Here is a 15987-nt window from a genome sequence, read left to right as displayed (position 1 = left end):
GAGACAAAAAGATGATATGTGCAAATTTAACACAAAATTGTATTATGGAATATTACCTTTTTTTTTAATCAGGGGGAAGCACTAAACTCACATAGATCATATAGTGCCTGGAGAATAGGAGGCATATAGGTTTAATTCAAGGAAGGAGAGGAAAAGTCCAGCTCCTTGGATCAAGAGCCCTCACCAGCACAAAGGAACCTCCATTGAAGAGAAGCAAATCATTGTAATCATACCAGCAGGTAAGCACTGAACTCGTTGGGTTCACGCAGTGCCTGGGGTATGGGAGATCATGGTTTATCTAAGGAAAGGTAGCTCTAATTCCTTGGATCATGAGCCCTTCACCAGTATCAATGTACCCCAATTGAACTGTAAGGCAAAGATGGTATTTCATTCAAAACATTAATTTTCAATCACCTATTACCTAGTTAAAATGTACTCAATAAATCCTTTTCTTGGTAGTTATTCCACTAGCTGTCACTGCTTGTTAACATGGAAATGCTTGAAAAGGGTTCATGCAGCCCCAGTGGGCTGAGATGGACCATGGTGTGATAGCACACAATATCACACTATGGTCCCACTTGTCGAGGGCTTTTGCAAAGTCTGTGTACAGTGGAGAATTGCACACATGAAACGGAAGTTGCACACGTGTCTCATTCTTCATATTGTCGTTATTGAAAACTATTTATGTAGAAAATTTAAACTTATTCAGTTAAAACATGTTCTCTACTCTCATTTATTACATTAATGAATGAGTGAAATCTCAGTGGAAGCTAGTAAAGCACTTAATCATTTAAAATAAACTTTTTTTTACATACTTCATTAAGCAATTCTTCTATGAGCATCAAGAATATACATGTACCTGTTAATGATTCTGGAAATCACTGCCCCTTTCCCTACCAGACTGGTCTTCAACATCCCGATGAATGGTACTATCCACTAATTTAACCCTTTGACTGTCGCAACCCCAAATCCTGAGGTGTCTCCTGGTGTCGAAAAATTTTTGAAAAAAAAAAAAAAAAAAAAAAAAAATCTTATGAAATGATAGAGAATCTTTTCCTGATGATAATGACACCAAAAGTGCGAAATTTGATGGAAAACTTAGAGAATTACACTCTTGCAAAGTTAGCGACCTTGGCAATATTTACGAATCAGCAATTTTGGCCACTCTGAGCCCTATTTTCGGCTAATTCCATTGTTCCAGTCGACCAAACTCGAAGCTATTTCTTTAGAATTCCATTTGTTCTATCAAATGAGTACAAGAAACTGCCCATTTGCCGATTTCAACTACCCAATAACATGGTCAGAAATTTGCAATTTGGCCAATTTCACGAAAATTAAAAAAATATGCCAATTTCAAAATAGGGTCCAGAATGAACACTGCAGGCATTCCTGGCTCTAAAAAAACATTTTCTTAGTTCATCAGTCATGTCTCCAGGCCCCTCTGATATTACTCTTGCTTTCTATTTTTAATTTTTATTCAAACAAAAAATAGAAGATTTACTGTTATGCAGATTACTGCAATATTGTAATAATTGTATAAATAATGTCAACCCATTCATGACTGCATATCAGAATGGCTAGCTGGACATTTATTGGACAATGACATCATTTGTTTACTTTTGAACATTGGCAAAAATCAAACATTTCCCCTACTTTGAGCGCCATTTCAAGGTTCTTTACATAGTAAAACCAATCAAAATCACCACTATTTCTATAATATGTTTTCCATCCTATCAAATGAGACCAAGAAAACGAGAATGCAACCATAATACTATACAAAAATACACTGCAAAGTTGGTGTTTTAATAAAAAAAAACACAGTCGGAGTTTTTTTTTCTCGTTATGCACTGCGGGCTGCAGGATTTTTTTATATGGTGCACACTGACCACACAGACCCATTCTCTCACATGTGGGCCTACCAGCTTTCTCCTGCTTGATTTGAAGCCGCTAGAATTTTTTAATATATATTCGTCAAACATGGTGGCTCGTAAGATGTATATATACGACCGAAACAGTCAAAGGGTTAACATTCAAAATATAAATAATCATTTACTCTTGAAATGCACCATTTAAATAAGTTTTCTTTTTTAACATGTTGGCCATTTCCCACCAAGGCAGGGTGACCCAAAAAGAAAGAAAAACCCAAAAATAAAGAAAATACTTTCATCATCATTCAATACTTTAATCATTACTCATAAATAATCACTGTCTTTGCAGAGGCACTCAGATACAACAGCTTAGATATCCCTCCAAACTGCCAATATCCTAAACCCCTCCTTTAAAGTGCAGTCACTGTACTTTTAATTTCCATGACTCAAGCCTAGCTAACTGGTTTCCCAGAATCCTTTCACAAAATATTACCCTGCTCACACTCCAACAGCTCGTTAAGTCCCAAAAACCATTCATTTCCATTCACTCCACACACTTGCTGGAAGTACAAGCCCCTCGCACACAAAACCACCTTTACTCCCTCCCTCCAACCTTTTCAAGGATGACCCCTACCCTGCATTCCTTCCCCTACAGATTTATACGCCCTCCAAGTCATTCTACTGTGTTCCATTCTCTCTAAATGACCAAACCACTTCAACAGGCCCTCTTCAGCCCTCTGACTAATACTTTCAGTAACTCCACACCTCCTCCTGATTTCCACACTATGAATTCTCTGCATAATATTTATACCACACATTGCCCTTACACACGACATCTCCACTGCCTCCAGCCACCTCCTCGCCGCAGCACTTACAACGTATGCTTCACACCCGTATAAGAGTATTGGTACCACTATACTCTCGTACATTCCCTTCATTGACTCCATGGATAACGTTCTTTGTCTCCAAAGATACCTCAAGGCACCATTCACCTTCTTTCCTTCATCAATTCTATGGTTTACCTCATCCTACGTAAACCCATCCACTGACATATCAACTCCCAAATATCTGAAAACATTCACTTCTTCCATACTCACTCCCTCCAATTTGATAACCCATTTTTCTTTATCTAAATCATTTGATACCCTCATCACCTTACTCTTATCTATGTTCACTTTCAACTTTCTACCTTTACACACCCTCCCAAACTCATCCACTAACCTTGGCAACTTTTCTTTAGAATCCCCCAAAAGCACAGTATCATCAGCAAAAAGTAACTGTGTCAACTGCCATTTAGTATTTGATTCCCCATAATTTAATCCCGCCCCTCTCCTCAACACCCTAGCATTTACTTCTTTCACAACCCCATCTATAAATATGTTAAACAACCATGGTGACATTACACATCCCTGTCTAAGACCTACTTTTACTGGGAAGTAATCTCCCTCTCTCCTACAAACCCTAATCTGAGCCTTACTATCCTCATAAAAACTCTTCACAGCCTTTAGTAACTTACTACCTATTCCATACACTTGCAACATCTGCCACATTGTTCCCCTATCCACTCTATTTTTTTTTTTTTTTTTTTCCAACAAGTCGGTCGTCTCCCACCGAGGCAGGGTGACCCAAAAAAAAGAAAGAAAATCCCAAAAAAGAAAATACTTTCATCAACATTCAACACTTTCACCACACTCACACATTATCACTGCTTTTGCAGAGGTGCTCAGAATATAACAGTTTAGAAGCATATACGTATAGAGATACACAACATATCCCTCCAAACTACCAATATCCCAAACCCCTCCTTTAAAGTGCAGGCATTGTACTTCCCATTTCCAGGACTCAAGTCCGACTATATGAAAATAACCGGTTTCCCTGAATCCCTTCACTAAATATTACCCTGCTCACACTCCAACAGATCGTCAGGTCCCAAGTATCATTCGTCTCCATTCACTCCTATCTAACACGCTCATGCACGCTTGCTGGAAGTCCAAGCCCCTCACCCACAAAACCTCCTTTACCCCCTCTTTCCAACCCTTTCGAGGACGACCCCTACCCCTCTTTCCTTCCCCTATAGATTTATATGCTTTCCATGTCATTCTACTTTGATCCATTCTCTCTAAATGACCAAACCACCTCAACAACCCCTCTTCTGCCCTCTGACTAATGCTTTTATTAACTCCACAGCTTCTCCTAATTTCCACACTCCGAATTTTCTGCATAATATTTACACCACACATTGCCCTTAGACAGGACATCACCACTGCCGCCAACCGTCTCCTCGCTGCTGCATTTACCACCCAAGCTTCACATCCATATAAGAGTGTTGGTACTACTATACTTTCATACATTCCCTTCTTTGCCTCCATAGATAACGTTTTTTGACTCCACATATACCTCAACGCACCACTCACCTTTTTTCCCTCATCAATTCTATGATTAACCTCATCCTTCATAAATCCATCCGCCGACACGTCAACTCCCAAGTATCTGAAAACATTCACTTCTTCCATACTCCTCCTCCCCAATTTGATATCCAATTTTTCTTTATCTAAATCATTTGATACCCTCATCACCTTACTCTTTTCTATGTTCACTTTCAACTTTCTACCTTTACACACATTCTCAAACTCATCCACTAACCTTTGCAATTTTTCTTTAGAATCTCCCATAAGCACAGTATCATCAGCAAAAAGTAACTGTGTCAATTCCCATTTTGAATTTGATTCCCCATAATTTAATCACACCCCTCTCCCGAACACCCTAGCATTTACTTCTTTTACAACCCCATCTATAAATATATTAAACAACCATGGTGACATTACACATCCCTGTCTAAGACCTACTTTTACCGGGAAGTATTCTCCCTCTCTTCTACACACTTTTCTAAATACATAAAAGCAATGAAAACTTCCCTACCTTTATCTAAATACCGTTGACATATATGTTTCACCTAGATAGTAGGTTGGTAGACAGCAACCACACAGGGAAGTACTACCATCCTGCCAAGTGAGTGTGAAACGGAAGCCTGTAATTGTTTTATATAATGGTAGGATTGCTGGTGTCTTTTTTTTGTCTCATAAACATGCAAAACTTCAGGTACGTCTTGCTACTTCTACTTACACTTAGGTCACACTACACATACATGTACAATCATATATATACACACCCCTCTGGGTTTTCTTCTATTTTCTTTCTAGTTCTTTCTTTTCTTTCAACACACTGGCCGTATCCCACCAAGGCGGGGTGGCCCAAAGGAAAAACGAAAGTTACTCCTTTTACATTTAGTAATATATACAGGAGAAGGGGTTACTAGCCCCTTGCTCCTGGCATTTTAGTCACCTCTTACAACATGCATGGCTTACGGAGGAAGAATTCTGTTCCACTTCCCCATGGAGGTAAGAGGAAATAAACAAGAACAAGAACTAGTAAGAAAATAGAAGAAAACTCAGTGGGGTGTGTATATATATATGCTTGTACATGTATGTGTAGTGTGACCTAAGTGTAAGTAGAAGTAGCAAGACGTACCTGAAACCTTGCATGTTTATGAGACAGAAAAATGGACACCAGCAATCCTACCATCATGTAAAACAATTACAGGCTTTCATTTTACACTTACTTGGCAGGACGGTAGTACCTCCCTGGGCGGTTGCTGTCTACCAACCTACTACCAAGGTTTCTAGTTCTTGTTCTTGTTTATTTCTTCTCATCTCCATGGTAAAGTGGAACAGAATTCTTCCTCCGTAAGCCATGCGTGTTGTAAGAGGTGACTAAAATGCCAGAAGCAAGGGGCTATTAACCCCTTCTCCTGTATGTATTACTAAATGTAAAAGGAGTAACTTTAATTTTTCCTTTTTTGCCACCCCGCCTCGGTGGGATACGGCCAGTGTGTTGAAAGAAAGAAGATATATGTTTCAATGTAAACACCTGATCTACACATCCCTTACTCACTCTAAAGCCTCCATTCTCATCTGCAGTCCTGCTCTCTGTCTTACCTGTAATTCTTTCAATAATAACCCTACCATACACTTTACCTGGTATACTCAGTAAACTTTTATTTTTTTATTATCACACTGGCCGATTCCCACCAAGGCAGGGTGGCCCGAAAAAGAAAAACTTTCACCAACATTCACTCCATCACTGTCTTGCCAGAAAGGTGCTTTGCACTACAGTTTTTAAACTGCAACATTAACACCCCTCCTTCATAGTGCAGGCACTGTACTTCCCATCTCCAGCACTCAAGTCTGGCCTGCCGGTTTCCCTGAACCCCTTCATAAATGTTACTTTGCTCACACTCCAACAGCACGTCAAGTATTAAAAACCATTTGTCTCTATTCACTCCTATCAAACACGCTCACGCATGCCTGCTGGAAGTCCAAGCCCCTCGCACACAAAACCTCCTTTACCCCCTCCCTCCAACCTTTCCTAGGCTGACCCCTACCCCGCCTTCCTTCCACTACAGACTGATACACTCTTGAAGTCACTCTGTTTCGCTCCATTCTCTCTACATGTCCGAACCACCTCAACAACCCTTCCTCAGCCCTCTGGACAACAGTTTTGGTAATCCCGCACCTCCTCCTAACTTCCAAACTACGAATTCTCTGCATTATATTCACACCACACATTGCCCTCAGACATCACATCTCCACTGCCTCCAGTCTTCTCCTTGCTGCAACATTCATCACCCATGCTTCACACCCATATAAGAGCGTTGGTAAAACTATACTCTCATACATTCCCCTCTTTGCCTCCAAGGACAAAGTTCTTTGTCTCTACAGACTCCTAAGTGCACCACTCACCCTTTTCCCCTCATCAATTCTATGATTCACCTCATCTTTCATAGACCCATCCGCTGACACATTCACTCCCAAATATCTGAATACATTCACCTCCTCCATACTCTCTCCCTCCAATCTGATATCCAATCTTTCATCACCTAATCTTTTTGTTATCCTCATTACCTTACTCTTTCCTGTATTCACTTTTAATTTTCTTCTTTTGCACACCCTACCAAATTCATCCACCAATCTCTGCAACTTCTCTTCAGAATCTCCCAAGAGCACAGTGTCATCAGCAAAGAGCAACTGTGACAACTCCCACTTTATGTGTGATTCTTTATCTTTTAACTTCACGCCTCTTGCCAAGACCCCTCGCATTTACTTCTCTTACAGCCCCATCTATATATATATTAAACAACCACGGTGACATCACACATCCTTGTCTAAGGCCTACTTTTACTGGGAAATAATTTCCCTCTTTCCTACATACTCTAACTTGAGCCTCACTATCCTCGTAAAAACTCTTTCACTGCTTTCAGTAACCTACCTCCTACACCACACACCTGCAACATCTGCCACATTGCCCCCCTATCCACCCTGTCATACGCCTTTTCCAAATCCATAAATGCCACAAAGACCTCTTTAGCCTTATATAAATACTGTTCACTTATATGTTTCACTGTAAACACCTGGTCCACACACCCCCTACCTTTCCTAAAGCCTCCTCGTTCATCTGCTATCCTATTCTCCGTCTTACTCTTAATTCTTTCAATAACAACTCTACCATACACTTTACCAGGTATACTCAACAGACTTATCCCCCTATAATTTTTGCACTCTCTTTTGTCCCCTTTGCCTTTATACAAAGGAACTATGCATGCTCTCTGCCAATCCCTAGGTACCTTACCCTCTTCCATACATTTATTAAATAATTGCACCAACCACTCCAAAACTATATCCCCACCTGCTTTTAACATTTCTATCTTTATCCCATCAATCCCGGCTGCCTTACCCCCTTTCATTTTACCTACTGCCTCACGAACTTCCCCCACACTCACAACTGACTCTTCCTCACTCCTACAAGATGTTATTCCTCCTTGCCCTATACACGAAATCACAGCTTCCCTATCTTCATCAACATTTAACAATTCCTCAAAATATTCCCTCCATCTTCCCAATACCTTTAACTCTCCATTTAATAACTCTCCTCTCCTATTTTTAACTGACAAATCCATTTGTTCTCTAGGCTTCCTTAACTTGTTAATCTCACTCCAAAACTTTTTCTTATTTTCAACAAAATTTGTTGATAACATCTCACCCACTCTCTCATTTGCTCTCTTTTTACACTGCTTCACCACTCTCTTAACCTCTCTCTTTTTCTCCATATACTCTTCCCTCCTTGCATCACTTCTACTTTGTAAAAACTTCTCATATGCTAACTTTTTCTCCCTTACTACTCTCTTTACATCATCATTCCACCAATCGCTCCTCTTCCCTCCCGCACCCACTTTCCTGTAACCACAAACTTCTGCTGAACACTCTAACACTACATTTTTAAACCTACCCCATACCTCTTCGACCCCATTGCCTATGCTCTCATTAGCCCATCTATCCTCCAATAGCTGTTTATATCTTACCCTAACTGCCTCCTCTTTTAGTTTATAAACCTTTACCTCTCTCTTCCCTGATGCTTCTATTCTCCTTGTATCCCATCTACCTTTTACTCTCAGTGTAGCTACAACTAGAAAGTGATCTGATATGTCTGTGGCCCCTCAATAAACATGTACATCCTGAAGTCTACTCAACAGTCTTTTATCTACCAATACATAATCCAACAAACTACTGTCATTTCGCCCTACATCATACCTTGTATACTTATTTATCCTCTTTTTCTTAAAATATGTATTACCTATAACTAAACCCCTTTCTATACGAAGTTCAATCAAAGGGCTCCCATTATCAGTAAACTTATTCCCTTATAATTTTTACAATCTCTTTTGTCCCCTTTCCCTTTATATAAAAGAATTATACACACTCTCTGCCAATCCCTAGGTACTTTCCCCCTCTTTCATACATTTATTAAACAAAAATACCAACCACTCCAACACTATATCCCCCCCTGCTTTTAACATTTCCGTCATGATCTCATCAGTTCCAGCTGCTTTACCCCCTTTCATTCTACGTAATGCCTCACGCACCTTCCCCACACACACATCCTGCTCTTCTTCACTTCTAAAAGATATTATATCTCCCTGGCCGGTGCATGAAATTACTGCCTCCCTTCACCGACATTTAAAAGTTCCTCAAAATATTCCCGCCATCTACTCAATACCTCCAGCTCCCCTTCTACTAACTGCCCTACTCTGTTTTTAACTGACAAATCCATTCATTCCCTAGGCTTTCTTAACTTGTTTATCTCACTCCAAAATTTTTTCTTATTCTCAGTAAAATTTCTTGACAGTGCCTCTCCTAGTCTGCCATCTGCCCTCCTTTTGCACTCTCTCACCACTCTCTTTCACTTTTCTTACCCTCCATATACACTGCCCTTCTTATATCACTTCTGCTTTGTAAAAGCCTCTTTTTCTCTTTTATTGCACCCTTTACCTCATCATTCCACCAATCACTCCTCTTTCCTCCTGCACCCACCCTCCTATAGCCACAAACTTCTGCCCCACATTTTAATACTGCATTTTTAAAACTATCCCATCCCTCTTCAACCCCTCCCCCACTACCCATACATGCACTAGACCACCTTTCTACCAATAGTTGCTTGTATCTCAGTAAACTTATTCCCCTATAATTTTTAAATAAGTACAGTACTAAAAAATTCTTACTTTTTTAAGAGGAAATAAAAACTGCTCTTCAAGTTCTGCTAAAATTTCTGGACTAGGTTGAAAATCTGGACTCTCAGCATCAGATCCCACAGCCATTTGAGAATTCACTGAAGAATTTATCTTTCTTGGCCCATTCACCCGCATGTCCCTTTGATCTTTAAGAGGACCTCTGTGCTGATGCTGAAATTGATGCTGGTTTCGGGGACTACCAATATAGCCACGATCATTGCTTCCTTGTCTATGATTGCTTCTACTTGGACTCCCGTAACTTTCTGCACGTTGCCTTATGTCATATCTATGAGGAGGAGTGCGGCATTGATCGTAATTGCCATATCTAGGATTGGTTCTACCAGGGCTTCCGTAACTGTCCACTCGATGTCGCCCATCATGGTATCTGTCAATTAAAATAATTTTAAGGCTCAATTCTGATGATTTTATCTTATGTCAAAACTATAATACAAAATCTTTTTTTTCCAAGTTGAAGAAAATGAAAAGTCTAAAATTGCTAGTAGTATCTTAAGAGTATGCACATTAGTGTATAGTCAATAAATAGCACAATGCTTAATTTACATAAATATACACTACTCAACTTTCAGCAACAGGAAAAACTAAGCTCCACAATAAAATCACCAATACTCAAATCTGATTCTTAGTTGTAGGGGATATCCAGATTTCAAAACCATCAGCAGTTAATCATTCAAAACAAGGGTCCAGAATGAGAAAGTCAAGGATTGAGTTTAACACATCAGTTGATCCTACCAGTAGTTGCTGTTTTGATATTTTCAGACCACATTGCCATGATAGATCAACTCAGCAATCATGCCCATAAAAAATATATACAACACACAAGACAAACATGGAAAAAATAACAAACAAATACTCAACACCAATAAATATCATAACAATTAAAAACAAAACTCCTTAAATTGTTAATATCAAAAGATTGGTCTAAAAGTTTCCTAAAGTCCCTACAGACATCCAGGTAATTCTAAAAACCACAACGAAAGTAGAAATGCCTAAACCATAAACAAACCAATACATATAACGTGCTCCAGCCAGCAGCATGTCACAAGTTTGTATGAACAGTTTAGAAAATCGAAAGGTTGATAACTGACACACTTGTGCAACATTTGGGTATCTTTAATCTGGAAGTGTTTCACCAGCCAGTGGCTTCTTCAGTCCAATACACCATTCTCTGTACTGCCAGTGGCTGGAAAATATTTCCAGATTAAAGATACTCAAATGTTGCACAAGTGTCATTTATCAACATATCACATGTTATACAGGGGAAGGGGAGAGGGGCAGGAGCACCCAAGAACAGGTGCCTATGGGTGAGAAATGTGTGCCCAATTCTCAACTGAGAGAGATTCATCTCAAAGTGACAATTCTTGTTGAAGGAGGGTCAAACGTACATAACTTGCTGCTAGTCTGCAGGGTCCACCGGGTCCACTACTTCCCAAGGATATATCTGTGGATATGGCCTTTTAAGTCACTGTATGGCAAAAGGTCTACTGTAGAGTGGCCTACTTACTGAAGCCTTTGCCTCTGCATCCACCCACTCATTTCCCAGGATATCAAAATGACCTGGGCACCAACAGAACTCCACATCTTTGAGCTGTGCATGGAGATGTGCTAAACACCCCTGGATCTTTTGGCTCATGGGGTCCCACCAAGGCAGGATATTCCAAAGAAAAACACCTGCACCATAACATTACACCATGGACATTACAATTTAAACTATCCAACAACATGCAACATCCTCACCCATTTTTCAGAGTGCAGGTACTGTATTTCCCACCTCTAGAATTCAAGTCCAGCTAGCTATTTGCCCTGAAACCCTTCATGGATATTACCTTACTTATACTCCAACAGCAAATCAAACAAAAAAAAGTCACTCCAATGTAATACAGTAATACATCAATAATGAACTTACCAAAGCTGAGAGGACATTTTAGAAATAAAAAGAGAGTACTGTAATATGAATGTGTCATGTGATATACGTGGTCATAGGTGGTGACACATGTTCCACACTATGAAATGGCTTCCCTTGTCTTACATAATCACTGCCAGTCCTGGCTTCGCCCTTTTCTAGGTAACTGTTTACGGCTTGTCACTTAGGTAAAATCTTTATTCATTAAGGAAAGTACAGTGGAACCTCGGTACTCAAACTTAATTCATTCCAGAAGGCTGTTCAGGTGCTGATCCGTTCGAGTATCAAACAAATTCTACCCAACCAATTATCTTTTTGGTTGGCTGTTATCACTAAAGTTCATAGGCCCTATGGTGACTTTATACAATATACAAAAAACACCAAAAAATGCTAAGAAACATGAAATAGTTTACAGCAAAGTTCTGGCAGGTCATGTTTGTTTGGTCGAGTGCCAAGCTTTGTTCAAGAAGGGGGCTGTTTGAGTACCGAGGTTCCACTGTAGTTTTAAGTAAACTATTACAGTGGAGCCCTGGATTTTGTCCGGTGTGGATATCATACAATTCGGCTTTCGGCCACTTTTTTGGGCACAATTTTACCCTGGATTTTGTACCTCCGCTCGGAAATCGCCCATATCAGACGCGTCCACTTGCCCAGGACACGGCCGCTCACACGTATGTGACTAAGTCTGCCTCTATTACTTTTTCAGTGAGCAATACTCCACAAAAGTTTTGTGGAGAAAATCACTACCACCCTCTACAAAGGTAGACGGTGGTAGTGATGGTGGTAGAGGGTGGTAGTGATGGTGGTAGAGGGTGGTAGTAATGGTGGCAGAGGGTGGTAGAGAAGGTGGCAGAGGGTGGTAGTGAAGGTGGCAGAGAGTGGTAGTGAGGGTGGCAGAGGGTGGTAGTGAAGGTGGCAGAGGGTGGTAGTGAAGGTGGCAGAGGGTGGTAGTGAAGGTGGCAGAGGGTGGTAGTGATGGTGGTAGAGGGTGGTAGTGATGGCAAACAATCGAAGATGTTGAGTTGTTGTTGTTGGTGGTGGTGTGGATCAACGAAAAACAGTTAGCGGGAGATAGTGTTGTGGAGGCAATAATTTGTGAGAAGGCAAGGCAGCTGCATGCAGATCTTGTAAAGAATATACTAACAAAAGTTCTCAATAAAGTGATTTAAATGTTCATTTATCCATTAAAATTAGTGCTTTATATTTATTTCTCATTGTTTTCTGTATGTAAAACTACAGTTATTCTCTATAAAATGTATTTTTTGTTAATATTTTTGGATGTCTGAAATGGATTAATTAGAGTTACATTATTTCTTATGGGAAATATTACTTCGATTTTCGTCCATTTCGGATTTCAACCAACCTTCTGGAACGGATTAAGGACGAAAACTGGGGTTCCACTGCATTTTGATATATATTTACTTTCTATATTTATATGTATAAAATGTCAAAGTTAATATGTCAACTTTAAATTATTTGTTCTTTTGCCTAAATGCCTAATTTTCTGACTCTCTGTTTGACTTAAGGTAGTTGGGAAAAAAAAGGGAGCTCAGCTAGAAACTATTCTTATTCTTATAATTAGTAAAATCAATAATGCATAAGATCCTCAGACCTAATAACTCTGAATTTAAAAATATAGACTGTACTCACAGTAGGAAAAATTAAGTAATGAGACAGATACAGCAAGTAATGTTAGGTACTGTACAATATAACAACTTATAAAACAAGAATTAAACAGCAAGCTTAATCAGAATTAATTAATTTACCTGTTGTTATCCCAGCGCTGTTGCTTATTGGAGGGACTGCCTGACCTTTCGAAGTGCTCGTGTGTAAGTTGACCCTATGGAGCAATGACAAAGTCATTATCTTATAAATGGTATACGTACAATATTGACACATGCGACACTAGGAATCTTTGACAAAATGTTTTGCCTGTACTGAAGGGTGTATTCATCTACATTGTATTTGACTAATAAAGCCTGGAGCACAGGCAAGATGCTTTGTTAATAAAAGATTCGAGTGCGGATTATAAGAAGGGATTGATTGTGACTGTTACAAATGAAAAGAAGCATAACAAAACTAAAGGGAAAAGAAGTGAATTTCAGTGGGGAGAAGCGATTAGGATTAAATCAGGGGTATCTGAGAGAACTACAGCAAAAGAATGATCAACAGTGGAAGGACAAAGAGGGGTATAGGTGTAAAATTTAAGAAACAATGTGGATCAGAATAAGTTTGGGATACAAAAAAATAGTGGGGAAGAGAGGTATACAGAGGAGAGGGAGAGGTTTTAGATGTTAAGCAAGTGTTTAGGAAGCTTTGCACTAAATGAGAAAATAATTATTGTGGGGATCTAAGTGCTAAAGCGGAAGAAATTGTTGTGAAGGGCATAGTAGTGCAAGGAGTAAACACGGGGGGCTTCTAACTGAACTAGGCATATAAAGAGGTTTGGTAATAGGTAATACACATTTTAAGAAAAAGAGGATAAATAAGTACAGCCTCTCCTCACTTAGCAACGTACTCGTTTACTGACAACTCAGACTTACGATGGGCTTTCTGACCAATATGCATACCTAAATAATGAATATTAGAGCTAATTTTCTTTATTCTCTTTATTCTAATATAGTACAGTACACTACTGTATAAACAGTTAAAAATTTACTAAGAATGTTATGAATGGTGAAAAGGTGGCATTAATACAATATCAAAGATGGTTGACACAAACTCACTACCATTATAGTATGCTCCTCGTTTAGCAACGTAACTCTGTCGTTAAGTGAGGAGACGCTGTATATGAGATATGATATAAAGCACAATAACAGCAATTTGTTAGACTGCAACAGAAGATAAAAAGTTGACAGGTAGACCTCAGAATATGCATGTGTATAAAGGAGTGACAAATATATGAGATTACTTTTATTTAGCGGTAGCTACAGTGAGAGTAAGAGATAGATGAGATTCAAGAAGAATGCCATCAGTGGGTAAGAGAGATGTGAAAATTAATGTATTAAAAGAGGAGATAATAAGGGTAAAATTTCAGTAACCATTGGGGAAAAAAGTGGGATAGAGAGAGAGTACAGGTAATAAGGAAGGAGTCAAAGAGTATGGGGTAGATTAAAGAATAAGATGTAAGTGTGTGCAGCAGAAGTCTGTGGGTAAGGAGGACTGGCACTGGGAGGTAGGGGAAGTGATTTGTGGAATAAATAAAGTGGTGAGAAAAAGATGGTATAGAAGTTATTGCAATGTAGAAGTGATATATGGAGGAGAGAGTATGTGCTAAATTAAAAGAGAAGTTAAAAGAGTGGTAAGGGAGTACAATAGGAGAACCAGTGAGAGAGTGGGTGATGTTATCAACAAATTTTGCTGAGAAAAAGAAACTTTTGGAGCTAGATCAATAAGCTGGGAAAGCCCAAATTGATTTAACAGTTAGAAATGAAGGGGAAGAGTTATTTGATGGAGAGGCAGAGGTACTGGAAAAATGGAGGGAATATTTGGAGTTGTTAAATGTTGAAGAAGTAAGGAAAGAAGTGATTTGTAAGAGTGAGAAAGAGCAAGGCGAGTGTGGGGGAAGTACGTGAAGCAGTAAGTAGAATGAATGGGGTAAAGCAGCTGGGATAAACAGTATCAAGACAGAAATGTTACAAACAGGTAGGGATATTGTTTTGGAGCAGTTGGTGCACTCACTCAATATATGCATGAAAGGGGAAAGGTACTTAAGGACTGGTAGAGAGCATGCATAATTCTTATGTATAAAGGAAAAGGGGTAAAAGAGAAAGTGAGAATTATTGGGGAATAAGCCTGTTGAGTATACCTGGTACAGCGTATGGAAGAGTTATTGAAAGAATTAAGGATAACACAGAGAGTAGGACTGTAAAGGAACAGGTTTTAGGAAGGGCTGGGGATGGGTAGACCAAGTGTTTACACAGAGGTATACAAGTGAACAATTCTTAACCCTTTGACTGTCGCAAGCCCCTTTCTGAAACTGTCATTCTATGTCGCAAAATTTTTTGGAAAAAAAAAAAAAAAAAAAAAAAAAAATCTTATGAAATGATAGACAATCTTTTCCCAATGGTAATGACACCAAAAGTATGAAATTTGGTCGAAAACTCAAGGAATTACGCTCCCGCAAAGTTAGCAGTCTTGGCAACATACACGCATTGGCGATTTTGCCAACTTTGAGCCCTGTTTTTGGCCAATTCCATTGTTCCAGTTGACCAAACTCATAGCTATTTCTTTAGAACTCCATTTTTTCTATTAGTTGAGTACAAGAAACTGCCCATTTACCAATTTGAACTACCCAATAAAGTGGTCAAAAACTGGCAATTTGGCCAATTTCAAGCAAATTAAAAAAGATGCCAACTTCAAAATAGGGTCCAGAATAAACAATGTAGACATTCTTGGCACTAAAATAACATATCCTCTGTTCATTAGTCACGTCTCTAGGCCCCTCTTATATTACTATTCCTTTCTATTTTGAATTTTTATTCATACAAAAAATACAAAATTTACTGTTATACAGACTACTGCATTATTGTAAAAATGGTATAAGTATCAGTGCACTAGTGAAAGAATATTAGACT

The 15987-nt window shown here is 39.1% G+C and overlaps 1 protein-coding gene across 3 annotated transcripts in view; it reads right to left on the bottom strand.

Moving 5' to 3' along the window:
- The window catches only part of LOC128688996 (terminal uridylyltransferase 4), a 129584-nt gene that overhangs the window by 100527 nt on the left and 13070 nt on the right, over positions 1–15987 (bottom strand). For all 3 annotated transcript variants that reach the window (XM_070087348.1, XM_070087350.1, XM_070087349.1), the window contains exons 3-4: positions 13177–13250; positions 9481–9874 (exon numbers count right to left, since the gene is read on the bottom strand). In XM_070087348.1, the coding sequence (XP_069943449.1) occupies positions 9481–9874; positions 13177–13250 (468 nt within the window). The remainder of the gene's footprint in view (positions 1–9480; positions 9875–13176; positions 13251–15987) is intronic.

Source organism: Cherax quadricarinatus, chromosome 21 (assembly GCF_038502225.1).
Source record: "Cherax quadricarinatus isolate ZL_2023a chromosome 21, ASM3850222v1, whole genome shotgun sequence".
In the NCBI taxonomy this organism is placed as follows: domain Eukaryota; kingdom Metazoa; phylum Arthropoda; class Malacostraca; order Decapoda; family Parastacidae; genus Cherax; species Cherax quadricarinatus.
Note: the sequence above shows the minus strand (reverse complement) of the source record. Positions and strands in the feature narration are given on the sequence as shown.